Source organism: Cnephaeus nilssonii (genome assembly GCF_951640355.1).
Source record: "Cnephaeus nilssonii genome assembly, chromosome: X".
In the NCBI taxonomy this organism is placed as follows: Eukaryota; Metazoa; Chordata; class Mammalia; order Chiroptera; family Vespertilionidae; genus Cnephaeus; species Cnephaeus nilssonii.
The window spans coordinates 126,180,873-126,204,854 of record NC_137071.1 but is presented as its reverse complement, the minus strand read 5'-3'; the positions used below and the strand labels follow the sequence as shown (position 1 = coordinate 126,204,854).

At 39.6% G+C, this 23,982-nt stretch overlaps 1 protein-coding gene across 4 annotated transcripts in view; it reads left to right on the top strand.

Moving 5' to 3' along the window:
• The window catches only part of CLCN5 (chloride voltage-gated channel 5), a 157,973-nt gene extending 137,405 nt beyond the window's left edge, over nucleotides 1–20,568 (top strand). For all 4 annotated transcript variants that reach the window (XM_079764674.1, XM_079764673.1, XM_079764675.1 and 1 more), the window contains 8 exons: nucleotides 2,298–2,420; nucleotides 3,265–3,471; nucleotides 7,155–7,235; nucleotides 7,470–8,012; nucleotides 9,968–10,154; nucleotides 11,462–11,860; nucleotides 12,009–12,225; nucleotides 13,880–20,568. In XM_079764674.1, coding sequence (XP_079620800.1) covers nucleotides 2,298–2,420; nucleotides 3,265–3,471; nucleotides 7,155–7,235; nucleotides 7,470–8,012; nucleotides 9,968–10,154; nucleotides 11,462–11,860; nucleotides 12,009–12,225; nucleotides 13,880–13,970 — 1,848 coding nt within the window. In that variant the 3' untranslated portion in view covers nucleotides 13,971–20,568. The remainder of the gene's footprint in view (nucleotides 1–2,297; nucleotides 2,421–3,264; nucleotides 3,472–7,154; nucleotides 7,236–7,469; nucleotides 8,013–9,967; nucleotides 10,155–11,461; nucleotides 11,861–12,008; nucleotides 12,226–13,879) is intronic.
• The last annotated feature ends 3,414 nt before the right edge of the window (nucleotides 20,569–23,982 follow it).

The window sequence follows — 23,982 nt, the reverse complement described above, 5'->3', positions numbered from 1 at the left end:
TGTGTGTGTGTGTGTGTGTAGTCCCCTGCAATTTTATTACATGTGTAGATTTATGTAACCACTACCACAATCAAGATACGGAACTATTGTTGCATCACCACAGGGCCCTTCCCTGCTACCCCTTTATAGCTGGGAATATTTTTAAGTGTTCCAACTATAACTTTCAAACTGGAGCTTGAGATTTGTCAAGTGAAAAATTTATCTGGCTCTCCTTTTTATGAACAAAATCCTTGCTTGGGGAAAAAGTCTTCTGGGTTTTAAGAGTTCTCCTGCCAAGAACTTGGCCTCCGGATCTCTGCCTCTAGCCAGTTTCAGCTACGTTTCCTTTCTCCCCCCTTTCCTCTTTGTTTCCAATTTCTGGAGTCTTCTTCCCTAGCTACATTCCAAAAGCAAAGAGAGAACAATTTTATGTTTCTCTGAGGGAGTAAGATAATGGAAACCTTGTGTCAAAATTATAATTCAGAAAAAACCTGTCCATTTTAGTTCTCCTTGTCTAGGTCAGCAAATTTTTAAATTGTATTATGTTTTAAAAAGTCAAAAGTTCACTGAGTTTTGTGTTTTGTGTAATTTGATTGAATTTCAATTTCTAATATGTCTATCAGCATGCATAATCTCCTTATGTTCAAAATAGTTTTTTTATAGGACATAACTATTTGCAAGCCCTTAATGTTGGTAATTCCTTATTGGTGGTTAAAATTAGATTTATTTTCTCACAGACTTTATTATCGTAGGGTATTTTCAAAAGTATATTATCTCTATTCTCATTTCTCCATTTAAAAAATTGCTATTGCCATTTTATTCTTTGGGATATCTGGCATTTTACTGGTTTTGTTTTATGGTCAGAGTCTGGAACTTCTACTACATAAACTTGTTGCTTAATCTGTGGTAGCAAAATTCTCTCAACGATGTGATCATTCTCTACAGAACATAATTGTGTATTTTAAGAAAAACACCCATGAATTTTAGACACTATAACCTCCTATGAGAATTTGATACCGAGGTAGGTTGCCAAAGGTGAATTTAATGAAACTTTAGAGCCAACTCAAACTTTCAAGGTCCAGCCATTTGAATAGAAGGGCTATTAATCTTAATAAAGTTGACTTTAAAAAAAGGACATATTTTTATTGATTTCAGAGAGGAAAGGAGAGGGAGAGAGAAACATCAAAGGTAAGATAGAATCATTGATTGGCTGCCTTCTGCATGCCCCCTACTGGGGATTGAGCCTACAACCTGGGCATGTGCCCTGACCAGGAATTGAACCCTGAGCTCCTGGTTCATAGATCGACGCTCAATCACTGAGCCAGGCTGGCCGGACTACAGTTGACCTTGAGCAACACAGTTTTGAATTGTGCGGGTCCACTTATATGCAGAATTTTTTTCAATACTACTAAATATAATCAGCCCTTTGTGTTTTCCTTCATGGATTCAAACCTCCGTGGATTCAACCAACCACAAATGGAACACAGTATTTACATATTACCATCCGTGGTTTCCCAACTGCAGATCAAAGATAGTTTTTATTTTCAGTTGGTTTAATCCATGGATGTGAAGGGCCAACTGCAGTTAAGTTAGGGGGAGTCAAGAGTTATATGGGGAATCTAATGAACAAAATAGAAACAGACTCATAGATACTGAGAACAGAGTGTTAGTTTCCAGAGGGGAGGGGGCACTGGGTGAAAAAGGTGAAGGGATTAAGAAGTACAAATTGGTAATTTCAGAATAGTTGCAGGGATGGAAATTACAGCATATAGAATATAGTCAATAATATTCTAATAACTATGTATAGGGCCAGGTGGGTAATTGAAATATTGGGGGTTCCCTTTATAGAGTATATGGTTGTCTACCTGCTATGCTGTACACCTGAAACTAATACAAAGTAATAATGATGTAAACTATAATTGAAAAATTAAAAAAAAAGTTATATGGGGATTTTCAACTTCTTTAATCCAGCATTGCTTAAGGGTCAACTGTACCGTTGACTACAAAACCTATCAAACCACTTATATAGAAAGTGAATTTGCTTCAGGAATTTGTTTGCCCTTGTTCTTGTCTATCCTTAGAAGCCATTGTCAGTTTCCTTTGGGTGTAGCAAGCCCTTCATTTTAAAGAGCAAATGGGCTGACAGTGTTTTTAGTAGAAGCTTTGCTGATAATCGGGAAAGAAACATCTTAAGCAATTTAATATTATGTTTTTTCTCTCTGACTTCCTCTCCTGAAAACCTATTACTCAGAAGAGCTGCATGCCTTACTGAGGCTGTCTGAGCTAACAAAACTTCTTTTCTTTTTTCCCTGTTCTAGGGAGCCTTTGCTTACATAGTCAATTATTTCATGTATGTCCTCTGGGCTCTACTGTTTGCCTTCCTTGCCGTATCTCTTGTCAAGGTGTTTGCACCTTATGCCTGTGGCTCCGGAATCCCTGAGGTGAGTCTCTAAAATGGTTTATAAATGGTAGCAATAATGAATCCTTTTTGGTTAAAACCCTTTATTTTTATTTTTTAAAAACCCTTTAATATGTATACAACAATATGACTATTAAATAAGGTTAGATCTTGAGGCAATCTAGGGACTTTTTAGATGTTCCTCCTCACCTGAGCCACCTGGACATTAAAAGGAGTTGATTCCTAGCCTCCTGTGGGTTCCTGGTGAGCTAGGCCCCTGAAGACCTCTACCACTCCCTACTCAAGAAGCTTCCCAGGATAGATCTCAAGATTCTGGCCTGAAAATGTAGTGGTATTGTCAACTTTGTTACAGCAGAATAAATAAAACTATTTGGCTATATTTCCTATAATCTGATTTGGGTTAGAAAAAAAATGATTAAAACCCTGTTTCTAATTATTTTTGGTTTAGATTGCTTGACAGTGATTGAAACCACTGAGATTTAAGGTTACCTAGATGACCTTGCCCTTCTCTTGTTTCCTGACCAAGTCACAGTTACAAATTTTTCTGGCAGGGAATCAAGGCTATATTAGTCTGTAAGGAAAATACCTTCCGTTTCCACCTCCCCTTCTCCATATACACGCTTTCATACTTACAATACTCCCTTGCCCAGCTATCCCACGGCCAAAAAAGAAACAAGAAACATGAAAACTTAAAGAACAGTTCTCACTTTCTTGGGTTCCTGGCCTCCCTCCCAAACTAGGATCACTGGAGGTCTAGCATTTATATGTTCCAAAGATATAGTTTCTATAATGAGGTCCAGATTATTGCTTCTTAGCTTGGTTTACTTGCTTAGTCTATATCCAATCTCCCTGTGTTTGACCTGCAGATAAAAACTATCTTGAGTGGTTTTATTATTAGGGGCTACTTGGGTAAGTGGACCCTGATTATCAAAACCATCACGTTGGTGCTGGCAGTGTCTTCTGGCTTGAGCCTGGGCAAAGAGGGCCCTCTAGTGCATGTGGCTTGCTGTTGTGGGAACATCCTGTGCCACTGCTTCAACAAATACAGGAAGAATGAAGCTAAACGCAGAGAGGTAATAACAAATGGCCTTAACATTCTCTCTCTCTTTTTGTTTTTGTTTGTTTGTTTTGGGTGAGAACATAAATGGTAATTCTTAGGGATGAAAATTTGGGGATTCTACCAATGTTAATTCAAATGCCCTTTGACCTAGAAGTTCCACTTCTAGGAATTTGCTAGCATGTGTGTGCTCAAAGATGTATGGGGATAGTCAATGCAGCATTTATCAACATAGTGAAACACTGAAATTATCACAATGTGTACAACAGGGGACTGACTGAACCATCTTATGTCCATACTATAGAAAACTGTGCAACTTTTAAAAAGACCAAGATAGCCTTTTATATACTGACATGAAAGTATGACCAGAGAGCACTTAGACTTAAAAAAATAATTTCAGAATAATGTATGTAGTATAATTTAAATAGTGTTTTTATTTTATTATTTATTTTAAAATATATTTTTATTGATTTCAGAGAAGAAGGGAGAGGGAGAGAGAGATAAAAACATCAATGATGAAAGAGAATCATTGATTGGCTGCCTCCTGCATGTCCCACACTGGGAATCAAACCGAGACCTCCCGATTCATAGGTTGATGCTTAACCACTGAGCCACGCTGGCTGGGCTAATTAATGTTTTTAAAAGGTGTATGTATGTGCACCTAGAAAGAAAATGTCTGGAAAGTGGTTTTACCTCAAACTGTTAAAAAATATCTTCTGGTGAATGGGAAGTGAGGTGACAGTAATGGTGAAGTAAGGACTTAAACTTTTTATTATATATAATTCTATACAATTGTGTGTGGTTTCTATTATAAATTAAGTTAAAAATAGACGATTTTAAAAAAGAAGTTGTCTATTCCTATGAAAGAATACACACTTAGCATTTGTTTCAGATGCCAGACTCTTCATGTTTTATTTCTACCTAACACCAAATGGAATTCAGCTGTGTCTTGGATCTCCCTCTGCCTTGGATCTCCCTCTCTTCTGTCTCAACCCCACTAAATTAGTTCCACCACAGCATCTCTGTAGGAGTTCTCATGTTTTAGGATTTTGAGGAGGAAGAACATTTTTAAAAAAAGTGTTCTAAGTCATTGTTTATTTCTTTCCTGTTATCCTATCTAATAAAAGAGTAATATGCAGATTGATCATCACTGCAACACACAATATAGCTGCCCCCATGTGGTCAAAGATCCTGCCCCCATGTGGACACAAGATGGCCACTACAAGATGGCCAGCAGGGGAGGGCAGTTGGGAGGCACCCGGCCTGCAAGGGAGGGCAGTTGAGAGGGACCAGGCTTGCAAGGGAGGGCAGTTGGAGGTGATCAACCCTGCAGGAGAGGGCAGTTAGGGGTGACCGGGCCGGCAGAGGAGGGCAGTTGGAGGTGATCAACCCTGCAGGAGAGGGCAGTTAGGGGTGACCAGGCTGGCAGAGGAGGGAAGTTGGGGGCAAACAGGCTGGCAGGGGAGCAGTTAAGCATCAACCAGGCTGGCAGGGGAGTGGTTAGGGGGTGATCAGGCTGGCAGGCAGAAGCGGTTAGGGGCAATCAAGAAGGCAGACAGGCAAGCAGTTGGGAGCCAGCAGTCCTGGATTGTGAGAGGGATGTCCGACTGCCCGTTTAGGCCTGATCCTGGTGGGATTGGGCCTAAACGGGCAGTCGGACATCCCTCCAGGAGTCCCAGATTGGAGAGGGTACAGGCTGGGCTGAGGGACAACCCCCCGCCGTACACGAATTTCGTGCACCGGGCTTCTAGTAATTAGAGATTTAAGAAAATAATGGTTTTTGCTCTATTTTCCTTGAAATCACATATGGAATGAGTCAAGACCACGGCCATTCTATTACAAAGGGTTTCTCATAAAATTGGAACCTAGCGGTTTATTTTGAAAACAAAGGAAAAAATTAAGACCTAGAAGGAAACTCAAAGGTGTTGAAATTTTAAATACGGAATACATTTTGATAGTTCAAGGGGGAAAAGTTCCTGGAAGGAGAGAAAGGCTAGAGAGACATATATATCTTAATGGTAGAGGGATATAAAAGTAGTATTAAGTTGGTGAAGTTGTTATATGGCAATAATGTTATATGTCAAACTGTTTTTTCAACTTCGACAAGAGTGAAATGTTGATTGTTGCTGGTTTTGCAGGGGTAGAGGTGACTTTGGAACTGTAGACTGCTCATTACTTTCATTCCATAAAATTGAAATTTTTTGTTCAAATAATTTCTTATAAAATATGAGGGGAATTTGATTTGGCTGTTTCTCTGAAGAGATGTCATATATTTCTCTAACTAGAATCATGCATATTTGAAGTTTTAGTTGACTTCCTATTGCTTATTTAGACTTGCAGTTTTTTCCCCCCTGTTGATTGGCAGCAACCCTTTTGTGTCCCAGGGCCTGGTCAAAGTGGGAAGATGGTTGAATAAAATAAAGATTTGAAAAGTAAGGGCATAGATAAACTCCACTCTACAACATAAAATTATAGCAAACAAGCCACCTCGATTTTTCTCCCACATAATTCATCCTAAACAGCCACTAAAATCCCCTTTCTCAAGTTCCATGTTGACTGTCATTCTTCTCAGATGAAAACCATTATAGCCATAAATTTCTAAGTCCTCCCCAGCTAGCACCAGAGAGTTCACTCTTTCCTCCCCTTCATTTCCCTTGGCCATCCTATACTCCCAGAGAAATCGGTTTACTTATTTTGCCAAGAACCATTTCATTCTTATAAACTCAGGGGAGGTGGGGGGGGGGTAAGGGAGATGGAAAGAGATTAACCAAAGAACATATATGCATATATGCATAACCCATGGACACAGACATGTGGTAAAGGCCTGGGTGGGACAGGTGCTGGGTGGAGGGGGGACAAAGGGGGAAAATGTGGGGGACATCTGTAATACTGTCAACAATTAAAAAAAGAAATGGTAACACATCTACAAAAATACTCTTAAATTTTGTCTACTTTTTCTTTGAAATATGTCCTTACTACCCCAAATCATATTATCACTCCACAGCAACCAGAATCTGATGACAGGACTTTATCTTTCCATTACTTCTTGTGTTTATCATGCTTTCCCCTTCCCTCTTAGCCCTTTACCTTTCCACACCTAAAGATACATAGGTCTTCTCTTCCCTTCAAAATATATTCCCAACCTTGCTTCTAGTTACCTCCCTATTTCTTTTTCCATAGGTCACTAGACATGGAGTAGGGCACATAGTATAGGAAAACTTAGATATCTATTGTATGAATATTTGCAGCCCCTGAACAGCTGTGAACTAATTGTAACTTTAGTTTTGTTTGCTTAGAGCCTTCCTTAAAATTTAATTTTAAAAGCATTCCTTTACAAATAAAGTGCTATGTAAACACATCATTGTAAGTTCTTCATTTAGGTGATGAATACAGACTCAAATTCAGTTATGGAATTGTGTGTATTGAAGATGGGTGCATAATTTGGAATAAAGCATACCTAAATTAATTACAAATGAAAGACCCTCTATTTATTCCAGCATGTGAAATATGTGTTCAAAATCCAAATACAAAGTTTGCTCTCAAAGCATAAGTTGAACTTCATTTTTTTTAATAAACTGCTTGGAGCATGTAAAGTTTTTTAAAAAAATGTCTAGTAGCCACTAACACTCCTTTTAAAACTGTGATTGATGGTAGGAAAGTGGCATTATTCTATTGTTAATTTTGACTTTTGGGTTGTAGGTCTTGTCGGCTGCAGCAGCAGCTGGTGTGTCTGTCGCCTTTGGGGCACCTATTGGAGGAGTATTATTCAGCCTTGAAGAGGTAATACTTTTAACTATTTGTAGCGCATATGCATACTTTTGTGTTGGGAATCCCGGCCAGTATCTATGTACATGGTAGTCCCAAAGTGCTTTGCATAAGTCAGTACTTTATCATGTGACCAGAAATCTCTGGGCAGTTTTCATTCTCAGATCTTAATTCCTACAGCACCAACTTTTTACCCGAAACAGTTTCTACATATGGACTGAGTTTGCCTTTCCCCCTTCTCTCTTACAGGTCAGCTACTATTTTCCCCTCAAAACACTGTGGCGTTCGTTCTTTGCTGCCTTGGTGGCAGCATTTACCCTACGCTCCATCAATCCATTTGGGAACAGCCGTCTGGTTCTATTTTACGTGGAGTTTCACACCCCATGGCATCTCTTTGAGCTTGTGCCATTCATTCTGCTGGGCATATTTGGTGGTCTGTGGGGAGCTTTATTTATCCGCACAAACATTGCCTGGTGTCGGAAGCGTAAGACCACCCAATTGGGCAAGTATCCTGTCATAGAGGTACTTGTTGTGACAGCCATCACTGCCATCCTGGCTTTCCCCAATGAATACACCCGAATGAGCACAAGTGAGCTAATTTCTGAACTATTTAATGACTGTGGCCTTCTGGACTCTTCTAAGCTCTGTGATTATGAGAACCATTTCAACTCAAGCAAGGGTGGTGACCTGCCTGACAGACCTGCTGGTGCGGGAGTCTACAGTGCCATGTGGCAGCTGGCCTTGACACTCATATTGAAAATTGTCATTACTATATTCACCTTTGGCATGAAGGTGAGGAGATTCTTTTGGTACTCAGTGGGTATATGTGTGGCTGTGGGTTTGGAGGGCAAAGCCAGATATCACAATCCTCATAGCTCATGTGGCACTTCCAATTTCACCCTATGTTATTACTCAACCCCAAAAGCCCTTTTTACCTCCATATGCCCTTATAACTTCTTAGACAGTTGTACCTCTATCTAAAATGATCCAAGCCTAGTTCTTGACCAAATACAAACCTCAGTGTGAGATTTTAAGTAGAAATGTTGTCTTCTTTTTAGTTAAAAATATTTTGCCGCTCAAAAAAGGATAGTGAGGTATTTATTTCTATGCATTGTATATTAAAATGATATCTATTCAATATAGTATTGGTCCTTATAGGGTGGCTTTAGAGTTTACTGGTAAAGCAAAATATTAGGTTGAACCAAATGAAGTTGCCAATATTCAACCATTTTGACCACTAAAATAGAAATTTCATATAGTTTAGCCCAATATATATGTAAATATATGTTTAAAATATATTTTTATTGATTTCAGAGAGGAAGGGAGAGGGAGATAGAAACATCAATGATAAGAGAGAATAATTGATCAGCTGCCTCCTGCACGCCCTACACTGGGTGTCGAGCCTGCAACCCAGACCTGTGCCCTAACTGATCAGGATTCAAACCATGACCTCCTGGTTCATAGGTTGATATCCAACCACTTAGCCACACTGGCTGGACTATGTAAATGCATTTTTTACATTTGGTATCAATGTCCAATTATCAAAGACTTCACAGTTGATCCTCAATTAATATTTAAACTGTCAAAATGAGGCATCAAGACAGCAAGTTTTACTTTTAGTACCCATTATTCTTTCCATGTTTCAGAAGAAACCAGAAAAGAAAATTTGTTAACATATTTTCCCCCTCCCTGGTTTTTATTTGTGCCTTAGCACCCCACTACCAAGTTATTGCCTTCTATTCTCTAGAGAAATGGAGATTCAAACCAGGGAATTAGAGACAGCAATTCAGTTTAGACAGTACTGAAATCTCTGAGATCAAATCGTCCATCCTCCTCAACACCCTGAAAAGTTTTGCAGTGCTTCTCTAGTAATTTTCACCTCTGGCTTCATTTTTTTTTAATTTAAAGTCATTTCCCCAGACCACCAGACCTTCCTAGATTCAAAAGCATTCCAAAAATCAAACACAAGCTATTTAAAAATAATCTGCTGTTTTGATTATCTTTGTCATCATGTCTCTCTCTTAGCTCAGAAAATTGAGAATTCACTGTAGTATCATAGGAGAAAAAAAAAAGAGTGGGGAGACAGATGAGGGTTCCTTTTCTAGATAGCCAGGCAACCATAATCACTACCTGATTTAAAATAATCACTTATCTTTCTTTGTATAGTCACAAAATAAACAGAAACCTCATGTGCCATTCTTTTTGTGTGAACAGTTGGTTAAGTGGGTATGAGCATTGCATTTAAACCCCATCACTAGTATTTACTAAATCTTGGCCTTGGGTAAGTTACTTAATTTCTCTGAATCTTAGGTTCTTTGTGATTTGGGAATAAGAGTACCTACCTCCTGAAGTCTTATCTTTAGAGCATCCAGAATAGAATATAGTAGATAGCCAATAAAGGATAATTGTTTTTGGGGAAAATGTCTTCATATATGAGAAATTCCATCTATTTTCCTTTTTCTTTGGGAAAGGCTTAATTTCTGCCTTCAGTTCTTTGTTGGTCTGGAGAGTTCAGGCTCTAGCCTGATGGACCCCGAATCAGGGTAAGATTTTTTGCAGTCGTACTTGCCTGCACATCCCGGAGAACCCCTAGTCTCTGTAGTTACACAAATCTTTATAGCCACTTACTAGCATAGTATACAGTTACATTGTCATTGGCCTGTTTGCTTCTCAGAGGGTCAATCCTCTAACCCTTACATATACCAGGCATTATTTCTTACTAACCATCTATTACTTTCTCTTTGTAGATCCCTTCTGGTCTCTTTATCCCTAGCATGGCCGTTGGTGCTATAGCAGGTCGACTTTTAGGAGTAGGAATGGAACAAATGGCTTATTACCACCATGACTGGGCCATCTTCAATAGCTGGTGTAGCCAAGGAGCTGATTGTATCACTCCTGGCCTTTATGCAATGGTTGGGGCTGCAGCCTGCTTAGGTGAGTAGTGTTTGCATTGATTTCAAAGTTGCTACCCAGGTTGACACAAAAAAGAAGAGTGATATTAAATACAATTGACTGCAGATTTTTTTAAGTGACTATTTTCTGTTGGGTTTGCCATTTTTCAAGTTCTTTAAGAAAGCATTATTGATTGTCCAAAGTATTGTGTGTTTTCTTTCCCCATACCACCCTAAGTTTTTTCAGACATGTCAAGCCTATTCCTCCATCCTATCTTTGTACTTGCTGCCCCTTCTATGAATGCTCCTTCCTCAGCTATAGCATAGTTGGTTCCTTTCAGCCTTCAGATTTTATGTTAAATGTTTTTCCCCAGAGAGTAGTTCTCTGACTGCTCAGATGTCCCCCCTCCCCCACTTTCTGTTGGGAACATTTGTATATTATTACAAATTGTCTATTGTCTATGATAGTATACTCTTTTATTAAATAATTGTTAAATACTTAAAAAAGAAAAGTCTTTACCATATATCTACATTCCTCCCCTTTAAGAGTAATTCTACTCTCAAATCCATTATACTGAGGAAATGATCAGAAATTTATACAAATATATCCGCACAAGAATGTTCATCATGATATTATTTATAATAGCAAAAAGTTGGAATCAACCTAAATATACACAGTAAGGGACTGGTTAAATAAATTATGGCGCATCTATGTAATGTTATACTATGCAACCATTGAATGTTGATGTTGATATTTAACATATTTAAATACAGTGTTAAATAAATTTGTAATAACATACAAAATGTTCCCAACATATAGTGGGGGTGGGGGAGAACATGTGGGGAATTAAACATGTAGTATGAGTTTACTCATGAAAAACATATTTTGGCATAGTAAACAACTTGAAAAAGTCATTCAAGTTTTTTACTCTACTTACTTCTGGGCAGTGAACTTATACTAGTAGATAATGATATACTTTTTTTTTATTTTCTGAATTTTCCACAATGGGCCTGCACAATGCAGAGAACCTCTGGCCTCTGTAGTGTTACACAGATTATGGATGTCTTCCGCAGCTACTTTTATAGTGGGGGGAGCACAATAGACAAAACATAAAGAAGAATCAAGAACGCATCTCATACTTTTGTAGATGTTATTTTGAAAACTCTGATTCATTTCCATTGTAAACTTCCTTTAATGCATTGCTGGGGTCAGCAGTTGTGAGTGAGACATCCTTTCAGCAGTGTTTCTGTTAAGTAAGCTTTTCCTGAGTGGGGCCTGTAGCAGGTCAATAATTGTGATGAATCCTATACTCTTCCCACCTTCAATAGCCTGTGCCTGTTTCTTTGCAGGTGGAGTGACTCGAATGACTGTTTCTCTTGTTGTCATAATGTTTGAACTAACTGGTGGCTTGGAATACATTGTGCCTCTGATGGCTGCGGCAATGACAAGCAAATGGGTGGCAGATGCTCTTGGGCGGGAAGGCATCTATGATGCCCACATCCGTCTCAATGGATACCCCTTTCTTGAAGCTAAAGAAGAGTTTGCTCATAAGACCCTGGCAATGGATGTGATGAAACCCCGGAGAAATGATCCTTTGTTGACTGTCCTTACTCAGGACAGTATGACTGTGGAAGACGTAGAGACCGTAATCAGCGAAACCACTTATAGTGGCTTCCCAGTAGTGGTGTCCCGGGAGTCCCAAAGGCTTGTGGGTTTTGTCCTCCGAAGAGATCTCATTATTTCAATTGGTAAGGATTCCAGAAAAGGGATAATAGGATTCACTGTGGAAATAAATAAATATTCATAAAATGGGGGATGATGGAGGGAAGAGGGGACTAGTTAGGAGCCAGAAATAGCTGTTTAATTTTCAACATCTTCTCTCTATTTTTCAAATAGAAAATGCTCGTAAAAAACAGGATGGAGTTGTGAGCACATCCATCATTTATTTCACTGAGCATTCTCCTCCAATGCCACCATACACTCCACCTACTCTAAAGCTTCGGAACATCCTGGATCTCAGCCCCTTCACTGTGACTGACCTTACCCCCATGGAGATCGTTGTGGATATCTTCCGCAAGCTGGGACTGCGACAGTGCCTGGTTACACACAATGGGTGAGAGCTCTTTGGTGAAGGCTAATTGGATTGTGGGAGAAAGACTGTAGAGAGAAAGAACGTAATTCACATGAACATTAGTAGCACTTATGGACCTTTCAGCAGCTCTGAAATGAAGATGGATGTGTTTCTTTTATTGTCATAATTTATAAAAAAGGAGTTTGAGGAAGAAAGTGGGTTTGAGAGGTGTGAACTGCAGGTTGCATATTGTATATAACTCAGTTCCTCCCCACAAAAGAAATAGCTGTGTTCTTATGAAATTATAACGATATTAAATAGTATATGTATAGTATTTGGTCCTTACAATACCTTTGTTATTCTTATATGATGAGAAAACCAAGTTTCAATGAGGTTGGAAGATTTATACTAGCACTCCCAGTTAATATTCACTGAGTGGCCAGATTATTATGATCTCTGAATGCATAATAAACTGGCCACTCATTGTATAGTACAGGCCACTCAGTGTATAGTACATAATAATCTGGCCACTCAGTGTATAGTACAGGTCATAATAATCTGGCCACTCAGTGTATAGTATAGGTAGGCTTTAAACATAAATCTTCTGACTCCTAAGGCCAAGGCTCTTTCTTTCTTGGATATTTCTTTTTTTATTGTTTAAAGTATTACATATGTCTCCTCTCCCCCACCATCAACCCCTCCCCGGCCACTCCCACCCCCCAGAACAACCCTCCCCCACCACCCCAGTGTCCGTATCCATTGGTTATGCTAATATGCATGCATACAAGTTCTCTGGTTGATCTCTTACCCCCTCCTCCACCCTCCCCTACCTTCCCTCTGAGGTTGGACAGTCTGTTCTGTGTTTTTTTGTCTCTGGATCTATTTTTGTTCATCAGTTTATGTTGTTCATTATATTCCACAAATGAGTGAGATCATGTGATATTTATCTTTCTCTGACTAGCATAATGTTCTCCAGGTCCATCCATGCTGTTGCAAATGGTAAAAGTTACTTCTTTTTTTACTGCAGCATAGTATTCCATTTTGTAGATGTACCATAGTTTTTTAATCCACTCATCTGCTATGGGCACTTAGGCTGTTTTCAAATCTTAGCTATTATAAATTGTGCTACTATGAACATAGGGGTGCATATATCTTTTCTGATTGGTGTTTCTGACTTATTGGGGTATATTCCTAGAAGTGGGATTACTGGGTCAAATGGGAGTTCCATTTTTAATTTTCTGAGGAAACGCCATACTGTTTTCCACAGTGGCTGCACCAGTCTGCATTCCCACCAGCAATGCACGAGGGTTCCTTTTTCCCCACATCCTTGCCAGCACTTGTTTGTTGATTAGTTGATGATAGCCATTCTGACAGGTGTGAGATGGTACCTCAATGCTGTTTTGATTTGCATCTCTTGGTTAATTAGTGACTTTGAGCATATTTTCATATGTCTCTTGGCCTTCTGTATGTCCTCTTTTGAAAAGTGCCTATTTAGGTCCTTTGCCCATTTTTTTTTATTAGATTGTTTATCTTCCTTTTGTTAAGTTGTATGAGTTCCCTGTAACATTTGGAGATCAAACCCTTATCAGAGATAGCATTGGCAAATATGACGGAAGAGGAAAAGTATCCCCTTTGAGAATGTTATTTTAACTACAGATTTTTTGTTTTTGTTTTATTGTCTTGTTTTGTCTTTTAGGCGATTGCTTGGAATCATTACCAAGAAGGATGTGTTAAAGCATATAGCACAGATGGCGAACCAAGATCCTGATTCCATTCTCTTCAACTAGAATCACAGGGTTGTGCTGGATTCAAAACAGAAAGGACATTGCAGACCGTGGATATATTTTATTAACTGGGTACCCAAAACACATTTCCCTTATCTGGATGGTGAAGTTATATTAGTGTGTTGTCTCTTTCCTACAAGTTAACCAGTTGCACTACATAATAATTTCTGGAAGTTAATCTCTTTAGGAGAAAATGCAGTTAGGGTTCTGTGATGTTGCATTACAAAAATTTCATGAAAGAGTAAACGAGATTGCGATGGTTTAATTACTTTTCTTTTTTTAAAGATATATTTTTAATTTAAAACAACTGTTAGCCAATATGCAATCACTGAAAACTATGCAAGAAAAATGTTGACCGTCCTAACTGATAGCCTGCAGGAAACTCATGAAAAAGTCACTTTTTTGGGACTCTAACTATCATTGGTGGAAGATGAAGTGTAAACTAAGGAGCTTTGCTTTTCCAACCACAGAGAAGAAAACCAGAAGGAAAATAGTAATGGCATTTTCCAGACTGTGAAAATTCAGTTCAAATGTTATCTTGCTCCTGTTACAATATTTAGCATTATTAGTTTGTGTGTGTATGTGTATGTTAATTTTAATATCTGATTATAATTCAATGCTGCTTTGGTTAATCTCCTCTAAATGAATTTAGAGAGGTTGATTTTAATGGCTTGCTTGTTCCTGGTACTCTTTTGAAGTGCGCAAAGATAAGTTATAGAGCTTTCTCCTTGTCTGCTCTAAGAAGGGTAATTTTCTAGATGGTATTTGTTTGCTAGTAGACAAGGACTTTGCCATGCATTTATTAGTAGCAAGGAATGATTTCTCCAGATGAATGATTAGTGAAGTTCTAAGCAAAGTCAATGACTAGGAACTTTAAATTTTGTGAGGTTCCAACTCATCCTCTTACCCAGATGCCACCTCCATGAGTGATGGTGCTTTAGGCTTCTGGAATATATAAGGATAATAAAGGGAACCAAGTCTAGACTGCATACTGGTAAACTAGGGAAGATTCTGAACTGTATCTACGTTCTCATGCATTCCTTCATAAAGACCACCAGTACTAAAATAACTGGACACCCATGCCTCCTCCCAGTGTGAAGTATGTAGAACAGGTCAGTATTGTTCCTGTGAACATGAATTTAGGCTCGGGGTACTTTCAAATATATTCAAGTCATTGAAACAGAATAGGCAGTTGTGACTCCCTTGCAGCTCCTTAGAATTCTGAATGAAATGCAGAACCATCCTAAGACCCCAGGGTGTGGATAAGGCCTGGTAACACCAAAGGTGCTTGCATCCAATTGAAAAGGTGCCTGTCTGAATTTCCTACCACCTTAACTGCAGTAGAAAACATCACAGTCTAGGGACACCTGGTGGAATTACAGAGCCACCACCATCATTCCAATCACTGTTTCACTTTCTACAATTTTACCCACGTGTAGCTGTTCCCCCTCAATTCTTTGCCCCTTCCCACTCCTCAGTCCTGATTTAATCATTCCTATTACAAAAATAATTCCCAGGGCTAGTTAAATTATAAACCAAGCCTCAGTAATCTTTTGGCATGTGGACCAGAGGTAACACACAACCATGGCTCTGTTCTATAACCCAGTTACTGCTACCATGCCTCAATTTCCACACCGATGCCCACAGCAGTGAGACTTAACTGCCAGGGGTGAAAGTTCAGCCTTTTGCATTTTACAAGTCTGTTCCCCAGCACTTCTCTCCATCCTTCTAACCTGGAATCAGCAGTCACTCAGCATATCCTTCCCATCCCTCCACCTCCCTTCCTCAAACACTTCATACCTCATTTTAAAGCTGCTGATCCCAGAGTCTAAGCTTTTTTTAAACCCTTAGTTCTTATCTTTCCCAAATCTGAAATTGTTATTATCCAGAACTAGGTAGTCAAGGCTTATTTTTACTTTTATCTTTAAAATATCAAAGCAGTCCCAAGTTTTTTATTTTAAGTATATCAGTCTAGCATTTTAATGAAGAAGAAAAAAAACTCAGATATATTTTATGATAGTCATAACTCAGCAACTTGACATCTTTTGTCACTTACATGTTACTGATTCCCTTGCATGAGATGTGGCTATTTTGCCTGACTACACTGGTACATTATGTAGAAATCAAAGTTCTTATCTGTAAATTTATGGATCATTACTTATCTTATTAGCTACCCAACTAAAGTTTGCAAAACAGGAAATGTTAGTTTTTATGGTATTTGATGACAATGAGAGATTTGGTTGCATTTCGTAGTGCAGCAGCGATATGGAGGGATTTCTAAGTTTGCCTTTGTGCTTCTTCTAGGCTCTGTTTATAATTTTAGACAGATGAGCCAGTGTTAAGGTGCTACTTCAGAGACTAAATTCAAGAAATCAGATAACACTGTGCCAAGGTAAACTTTCTAGATGCTAAGAAATGATTGGCCCTCCAGAGAATAATATTCCTTTGATACCTCACTCCTGATAAGTTTCATCCATTAACCTCAGCTTCTCAGGAATCCATGTAACTCATATGCTAGAAGTAGCTATAGTGTATGGTATGCATTATATGTCAAATCCTATGGTTTGGCTCAAAGTTTGGCTAATTGTAGCTGGAGTTCCCCGCTAGACTGCTAACTCAGCACCTCACCACTCAAGAGTTTCTTGTCTTGAGGCAAAGGAAAATGTTCTTTCTGACATTGCTAATTCAGCAGTTGGACAACTTAGCCAACAAACAAAGCTGAATTAGGGAGGTCTGTCAGATGTCCACAGACCTCAATGGCAAAAGACAAGATAATCTGTGATTTAAAAATGAATATGAGTTTAAACTAGTCTAGTTTGGTATTAACAAAAGGAAATTGCCCGACACAAGGGAAGGATTTACAAAAAAAAAAAAAAAAATGCCAATAAGTACTTCAGGATTTTCCAAGGAATAATATCCAGTCATGAAAGGAGTGAGAGTCTATAGATTTGTAAAAGTCTGCTATGTTTTGTATCTTCAGATCTTTAATGTAAAAAATTAATGAACCTCAAGCACTTAATGGATGATTAGTTATACCATTAGAGGGAAGAATTAGGGGACTGAAAACGCAAAATAATGGCCACTCTCAAGATCATTTGTATTTAGAAGTTTGTTCAGATACTTTGCTCTTTTCTGGCTCTGGCCTCCTTCTGGCTCAGCCCAGGTATGGAGCAGAGGTGGACTAGTCCATAGAACAGATATCCTCTGGTGTATAATCTGACACTGACAATACTTTGGATTTGCCAGCTGGCAGAATAAATTATTAATTTGCTGATTTAACTGCAAAGCACTTCAATTGTTTTGGTACCAAAGGCTGAATCTGAACGCTTTACAGAAAGAACAGAGCACAGTATAAATTTCTCTAGCCAGCCTTCAATTGTGTTTAAACATGAGAATGATAAAGTAATGGAAAATTAGTGTGGTCTAAGGCTGCGAAATAATTCTCAATCATGTTATGAACCTGTTCAGGTGTGGGGGAAGCAAATATGTTAAAAAAAACCTTAGTATATAATAGAGTCCATCATGGAACATAATTGTTGCTCTATGTTTTAAGTATTTAAATTACCTATCCCATTTGAGTCTTGATCTTGGTTTGTTTTGTTGGGTGATAAGAAGGAAAGTGTACTTGTTACCCTGCAGTATCTTTTTAAAATCATAAGGAGTGCAATTTTTGAAGCTGAGTTTTTAATGATTGTGAAGACAATATCGAGAATTTGAAACAACCAGTGTGTTTTATATTGCCAAAGTACTTACTGATGACTGACCACATTGTACTGTGAAGAATCGACTTACCTGCGTTGGATCAGAGCCAAATACATGCAATCCATCAGTTCAGAGAAAGTAGGAGAGCATCTGCCATGGCAGTGCATAGAGTATTGAGCTCTTAAAAACCCTGAGAAAAATTAGGAATTTAGAAAGTAAAGGGGAGGTTGACTATAAAAAAATAGATGTCTATATATGTACTCTGAATATCTTAAAACCTTGATTTTTTTTTTTTTTTAAAAAAGCCACCTTGAGATTGCCTGGATTCCCTTTGGAGAGGGAATGGAAAGTTATGGCAGTGGAAAAACCCTAGTAAGAAAAAATATGAGTTTGTGTAAGATGGTGGAAGGAAGGCCAGCCACACATCTTGGCATTTATAAACTGTTTGATCATGTGCCCAAGGGAAAAAAAAGTCAAATAGTCTCCCAAAGACCAAGCCTTCCAAGCAAAAGTATTTAGCTAAAGTGAGTCTATTTTTATGGAAAGGGCTGACATAAGACAAGACATCTGCTCTTGAAGGTGGGGAGCCACTACTGCCATTGCCTAAATGATAAGCTTTAGGGAGATTGTCTTGAATTTTGATAACAAAATATTTTTAAATCTATATTTTTAGCCTCCCCAGTATGTACTTATTTATATTAGAAAGAAAAAGGTGAGGGTTTCTCAGATCAGAGCTCAGGGAGCTGTGTAAATTTGATAGGAAATCTGTGTAGTATACCTGTGGTGACCATAGGACTTTTGCTCTGCTTCAATTTCAGTTGTTTGCTCCGAGGAAAAAAGTTCTTGGAATAGCAGGTGTTAGAAAATTCAGGTTATTCCCCAAACATTTGTTGGCCAGGGTCTCATTTCATAACATCTGGTCCTGGGTAAAGTTTTCAAGTGATATAGGGAACAAAATTGGTTTTTCCACTGTGTTATCTGGTTTTGCCAGGTCACCTAAGAAAGAAAGAAAGAAAGAAAGAAAGAAAGAAAGAAAGAAAGAAAGAAAGAAAGAAAGAAAGAAAAGAGAAAGAAAGAAGTCGATATGCAGAGTTTGCGTTTCTTGCATGGGGCTTATTGGGTCACTCAGCCCAACCCTGCAGTCATAAATTCCTACCTCTATGTTCCTGCCAAAGGGTCTTCAGCCTCTGTTTGCACACTCATTGAATGAATGCCTTTCTTAAAGAAAGGCATGTGATACTACAAAATTATGAGGATTTAAAAAAGTGATCTTTGCCTCTCTCTCTTCCTTTTATCCCACCCTCTCCCCCTGACTCTGTCTCTTTCTCTCCTCCCTTAAGTTCAAAACTTTCTCAGTTGTTACATATTGTTTCAAATGTGGACCTTGGAGAAAGGAGAGGATCATTCTGAAAACCGAGACTAGAAGATAATTCTGAGTTGATGGGGCGAATGGAGCTTTGCTCCACTGCAGGGACAAAAGCTAGTGGTATTTATTGGGAGTGTCAAGGGCTTTAGCATCCTGAAGGCAGATATATGAAGTATTCATTGATTAACCTTATTATGTACTAGTCCAAATCTTTTGAAAGTCAGAAGCAGTCTAGGATTTGGTAAGTGAAATGCCACCTGGCAAAATGGGGACAAGGGAGTGGCCTGAGATGGTTTTATCAAGGCAGGAATCTTCAGCCTCATTATCATACTGAGTGTACCTCAAAATATATTGACATTTAAGAGTGTTCCTTTTCCCTCCTCCATTTTACTTTATCCCTTATCCATCTTTTCTCTCCTTTTGTCCTGCCTTTTTAGTACTAGCTTTTAAATAAGTATTTAGTTTTTATTATATATTTGGTCCTTTGGGACTATGTAATGATTAAGAATTAATTTCATTCTAGATAAAAAATGATGTACTTAATATTTTGTTCTTTTAAACTGTCTTTTGAAGCTATGCTGCTAACCAGGTACAGGCCAGAAAGGAGTTGAGCCTGATAGACAGCACCCAGGTCATATCACTTAAGGATGACACTGATGTCATGATGGTGACTCTTCTTCATTTGACCAAGGCCAACATCATGCTCTTACCTCTATCCATTCATCTCTGGCTATGGGAGAAATACCACCCTTTGGGTGAGCCAATGAGGCCAGAAGGATCAGAGGGTTCTAGCCCATGGGCCACTATAGGAATATCTCTGTAATAAGCTCATTCATAGGACCGGCTCCAGCTATGGTAGCCAAAGAAAATCTGTCTAACTAAACATTTTAGTTCATAAGAGTTGGTAGAAGTTTAGCTGAAGCTAATGTATAGACATCAACTAGGCAACCAAAGCTAATATAGCCTGAGTTTCCACAAGAAGCTGAGCTGTTCAGAGTGTTTATTTATCTGAATGTTGCCGACCCTTATAGTCATGCTTTCTTAGCTTTATTCTAACTTTTAGAGATGTTGGTCCCTGTTCATAGGTACAGCCTGTACCAAAGCTGTGAGTCACTGCTCACTTCATTCTGCTCCTTGGTCATGCATAGCAAGTCTAAAAAGGAAGACATGGGCTGGGGAGTTATTTATTCCCTATGCTTCTACTAACTAGCCTCGAGATCTTAACCGTTCTGTGCCTCAGTGTTCCCATCTGTAAAATGGGGATAGTGTTAATTGCCCTACCTACCTCACAGGGTTGTTGTGAGGATAAATTGAGACAATGAATGGAAAGTACTTTGATGAGTAAGTGCTATGCAAATTGTATGAAATGGAAATAATCATGTTAAAGGCAATGGAATGGACATTGGCAGAAGGGTTAATGGGATTGTCTAGTCCTTTCTCTGTGTGGCTTAAACCCAGGTTGCCATTGCTTTATACATTTCCACTTAGCACAGATTTGTAATTATGCATGTAATAAAGCACAGCCTTATCCAACCTGGTGTCTTGTGTGTTTTTGATGACTTTCAATTTTGTACCTATTTTTTAAAATATATATATTTCTTTATTGATTTCAGAGAGGAAGGGAGAAGGAGAGAGCGATAGAAACATCAATGATGAGAGAGAATCATTGATCAGCTGCCTCCTGCACACCCCCCACTGGGGATCAAGCCCGCAACCCAGGCATGTGCCCTCGGCTGGAATCGAACCTGGGTCCCTTCGGTCCGCAGGCTGACGCTCTATCCACTGAGCCAAGCCGGCTAGGGCAATTTTGTACCTATTGATTTCTAATAATAAAATCGGGGGAGCAGTGTATCAGGGTCAGGGGAGGATAGTATAAAAGGCAACTGCAAATTCCTACTAGCAAGCTCCCTTCTAAAAAAGATTTATTAACTACTTAACAGATTCAGTAATACTTTTTTAAAATATATTTTTTTATTGATTTCAGAGAGGAAGGGATAGAGAGAAATATCAATGATGAGAATCATCGATCAGTTATCTCCTGCATGCCCCCACTGGGAATCAAGCCCACAACCCGGGCATGTGTCCCAACCTGGAATCGAACTATTACCTCCTAGTTCATAGATCTATGCTCAACCACTGGGCCATGCCAACCGGGTGAGATTCAGTAATACTTTTTACCATAAAGAGACAAATGAGGGGCAGCTTACAAAATTTTCTGGGAGATTCCAGATACCTCATTCATTATGGCTACTTAAATGTTCTTGCCTCATACAATGGTGATACTTTCCTGATGGCATGAGAATTAACTGGGAGCTGTAGTTTTCTCTCTTTTTGAGTTTTTAATTATGTAAGATTATGGACTTTGATAGGGCTCTTACCTATGTACTGTCACTTTTTACAAGGAGTAGGGTGGGTGATTGAAATGTCCCTCAATGAACAGTAGGGTTAGTACGAACCTCTTTACGGTATGTTGGAAACCCTCTGAAGTGACCAAGGAGGGAACTTTTCAGGGAGATACTTGAATATACAAACATTTCCTTTATACACCTCTCTAGAAAGCAAAGAGAAGCTATACAGCAGGTCCTCAAATAACTGTTTTGTTCAACATCACTTGGTTATAACATTGATGAGATGCTTAACTCTAATTTATGTAAATAAGCCTGAGGTAAAAATTGGTTTTGTTGTATGTCATTTTACTTAAAGTCACAGAACCTATCAACATTAAGTGAGGACTTTCTATACTTTGAAGTATGGTTTTCCTACTTTCTCACTCTATTTTCCCTGCATCTGATTTGTTTCCCCCACTCTTTCCCTCTCTCTGTTAGCCAGACCACTAGTGGTAAGGCAGTTTGCTATGTGTGCAAGTTTTCATTTAAGAATTCCTTCAGAGATTCTAAGATGGCTGCTGATAGCACGGTAGGCTGCAAGATAGTGTGTGAGTGAGAGAAAGAAAGGAGCATGAGCGGATGTGCAGGGAGTGTCTATATTTGTGAGATATATTCCAAGGAATTGTTGGGGACTGCCTGACGGGACTCCCCTGGCTGGGCAGCCTCTACTACTGCTGAAATCTCTCCCAGAGCGGCCCTGCGCAGAGTCTGCGCCATCTTGAAGGGGAGAGTGGTGGTGATATGGAGCCCAGCCTTACCTTCAACTGGGGAGACCTCGGATACCTCCCGGGACTCTACCACCACAACCCCCAGGGACAAGCTGCCTCAGGAATACCAAGACTCCAGCCTCTCTGACCTCGGGTAGCCTAGGAAGTCTGTCCAGGAGGAGAAAAAGCGGCGCAAGTATGCTGATGACCCCTGTGCCTTCTCACAGAGCAGAGAGAAGGAACAGCTGAATTGATTAATATCCACCTGGAACTGGCGAATTAAACATAGCTAGTGAGAAATCCGTGGGTGGTAAGGAAATCCGTGGACAGAAAGGTCAGCAAACCGCGGCTCGCGAGCCACATGCGGCTCTTTGGCCCCTTGAGTGTGGCTCTTCCACAAAATACCACATGCGGGCAAGCACCTACAGTGTGATTGAAACTTCGTGGCTCATGCGCAGAAGTCGGTTTTCGGCTTGGGTGAGTCCATTTTGAAGAAGTGGTGTTCGAACACTCAAGGGGCCCAAGAGCTGCATGTGGCTCACGAGTCGTGGTTTGCTGACCACTGGCCTAGGGAGAGGTGAGATCTGGGGTCCAGGCTGAAGGGAGAAACGCACATGAAATGTGCCTGAAAGGTGCGCAGAAGGAACTACAGTCTCAAAGGAAGATTGCGCCCCACAAAATATGCGCTGTTGAGGTAAGTGTTGCCCTCGAATGTTGAAGGGGGTCCACAGGGCTGGGGGCAGAAGGAGACTATAGAAATTAACCCACAGCAGGGCTGGGCACAGCAGGGCAGTCTGGAGTTCTGCCAGTGCGCTGGCTGCGGAGTGCCAAGGGGAACACTGCGCGCATCCTGTGGCTTTTCCTTTTTCTTTTTTTTAAAATTTCTTTATTGATTAAGGTATCACATATTTGTCCTCGTCCCCCCATTCCCATCCCACACCCCTCCCCACACATGCCCCCACCCCCCTGTTGTCCTTAACCACCGGTTAGGCTCATATGCCTGCACACAAGTCCTTTGGTTGATCTCCCCCTTTACCCCCACCCTCCCCTACCCTCCCCCCGAGGCCCGACAGTCTGATCCATGCCTCCTTGTTTCTGGGTCTGTTCTTGTTCATCAGTCTATGTTGTTCATTATTTCCCCTAGATGAGTGAGATCATGTGCTATTAGAAATACACTTATAAGAACCGAAAATGAGACAAGCAATAATGGTTATGGTGACAGGCAAATGAATCAGTGTGTAGTGAGTTTCTTTCTGGGCCAACAGTTCTTTTGAGACCCAATTTCAATCTCCAACAGTTCCTTATGTGTACATATCAGCACTGACATTTCAGTTCTGGATGGTGGACAAATGGTGGTAATGCAGGTCCGACTCTGTCTGGTTTGGTCCTGGGCAACCTGCAGTGACGCACAGCTGCTAACTGCTAGTATGGGAAGGCCACATCAGCATCTTCCATCTCTGGACTGGTTCTCTTCTGTCTTCATGGCTGGAGTAGTCCTGTCAATTCCTCTCTTGCTGGAATCCACATGGTCTCGGAGTTGTTTTCTGAAAATATACAAACATATTCTCGACCAAAAGTTAATAAAGGATTATTTTCTATAAATTTGACTGGGGATCCTTTTTCAATTTTTGCCCAAATGATTTTCCTCTGGCTTGTTTTGTCACCTTGTGTGTTTTTCATGGGTGTCTTGCTTTTAGCCTTACAATTAATTTTCTAAGGTATTAATTTTCTAGATGTAATTTACTTACAGGATATTTTTCCTTACATGATATTCCTCTACTATCCCCTCCTCTTTTGATTTAAATGTTAGGAGGCTTTTGAAAATTTTATAATGTAGTCTTGATGGCTTTTAA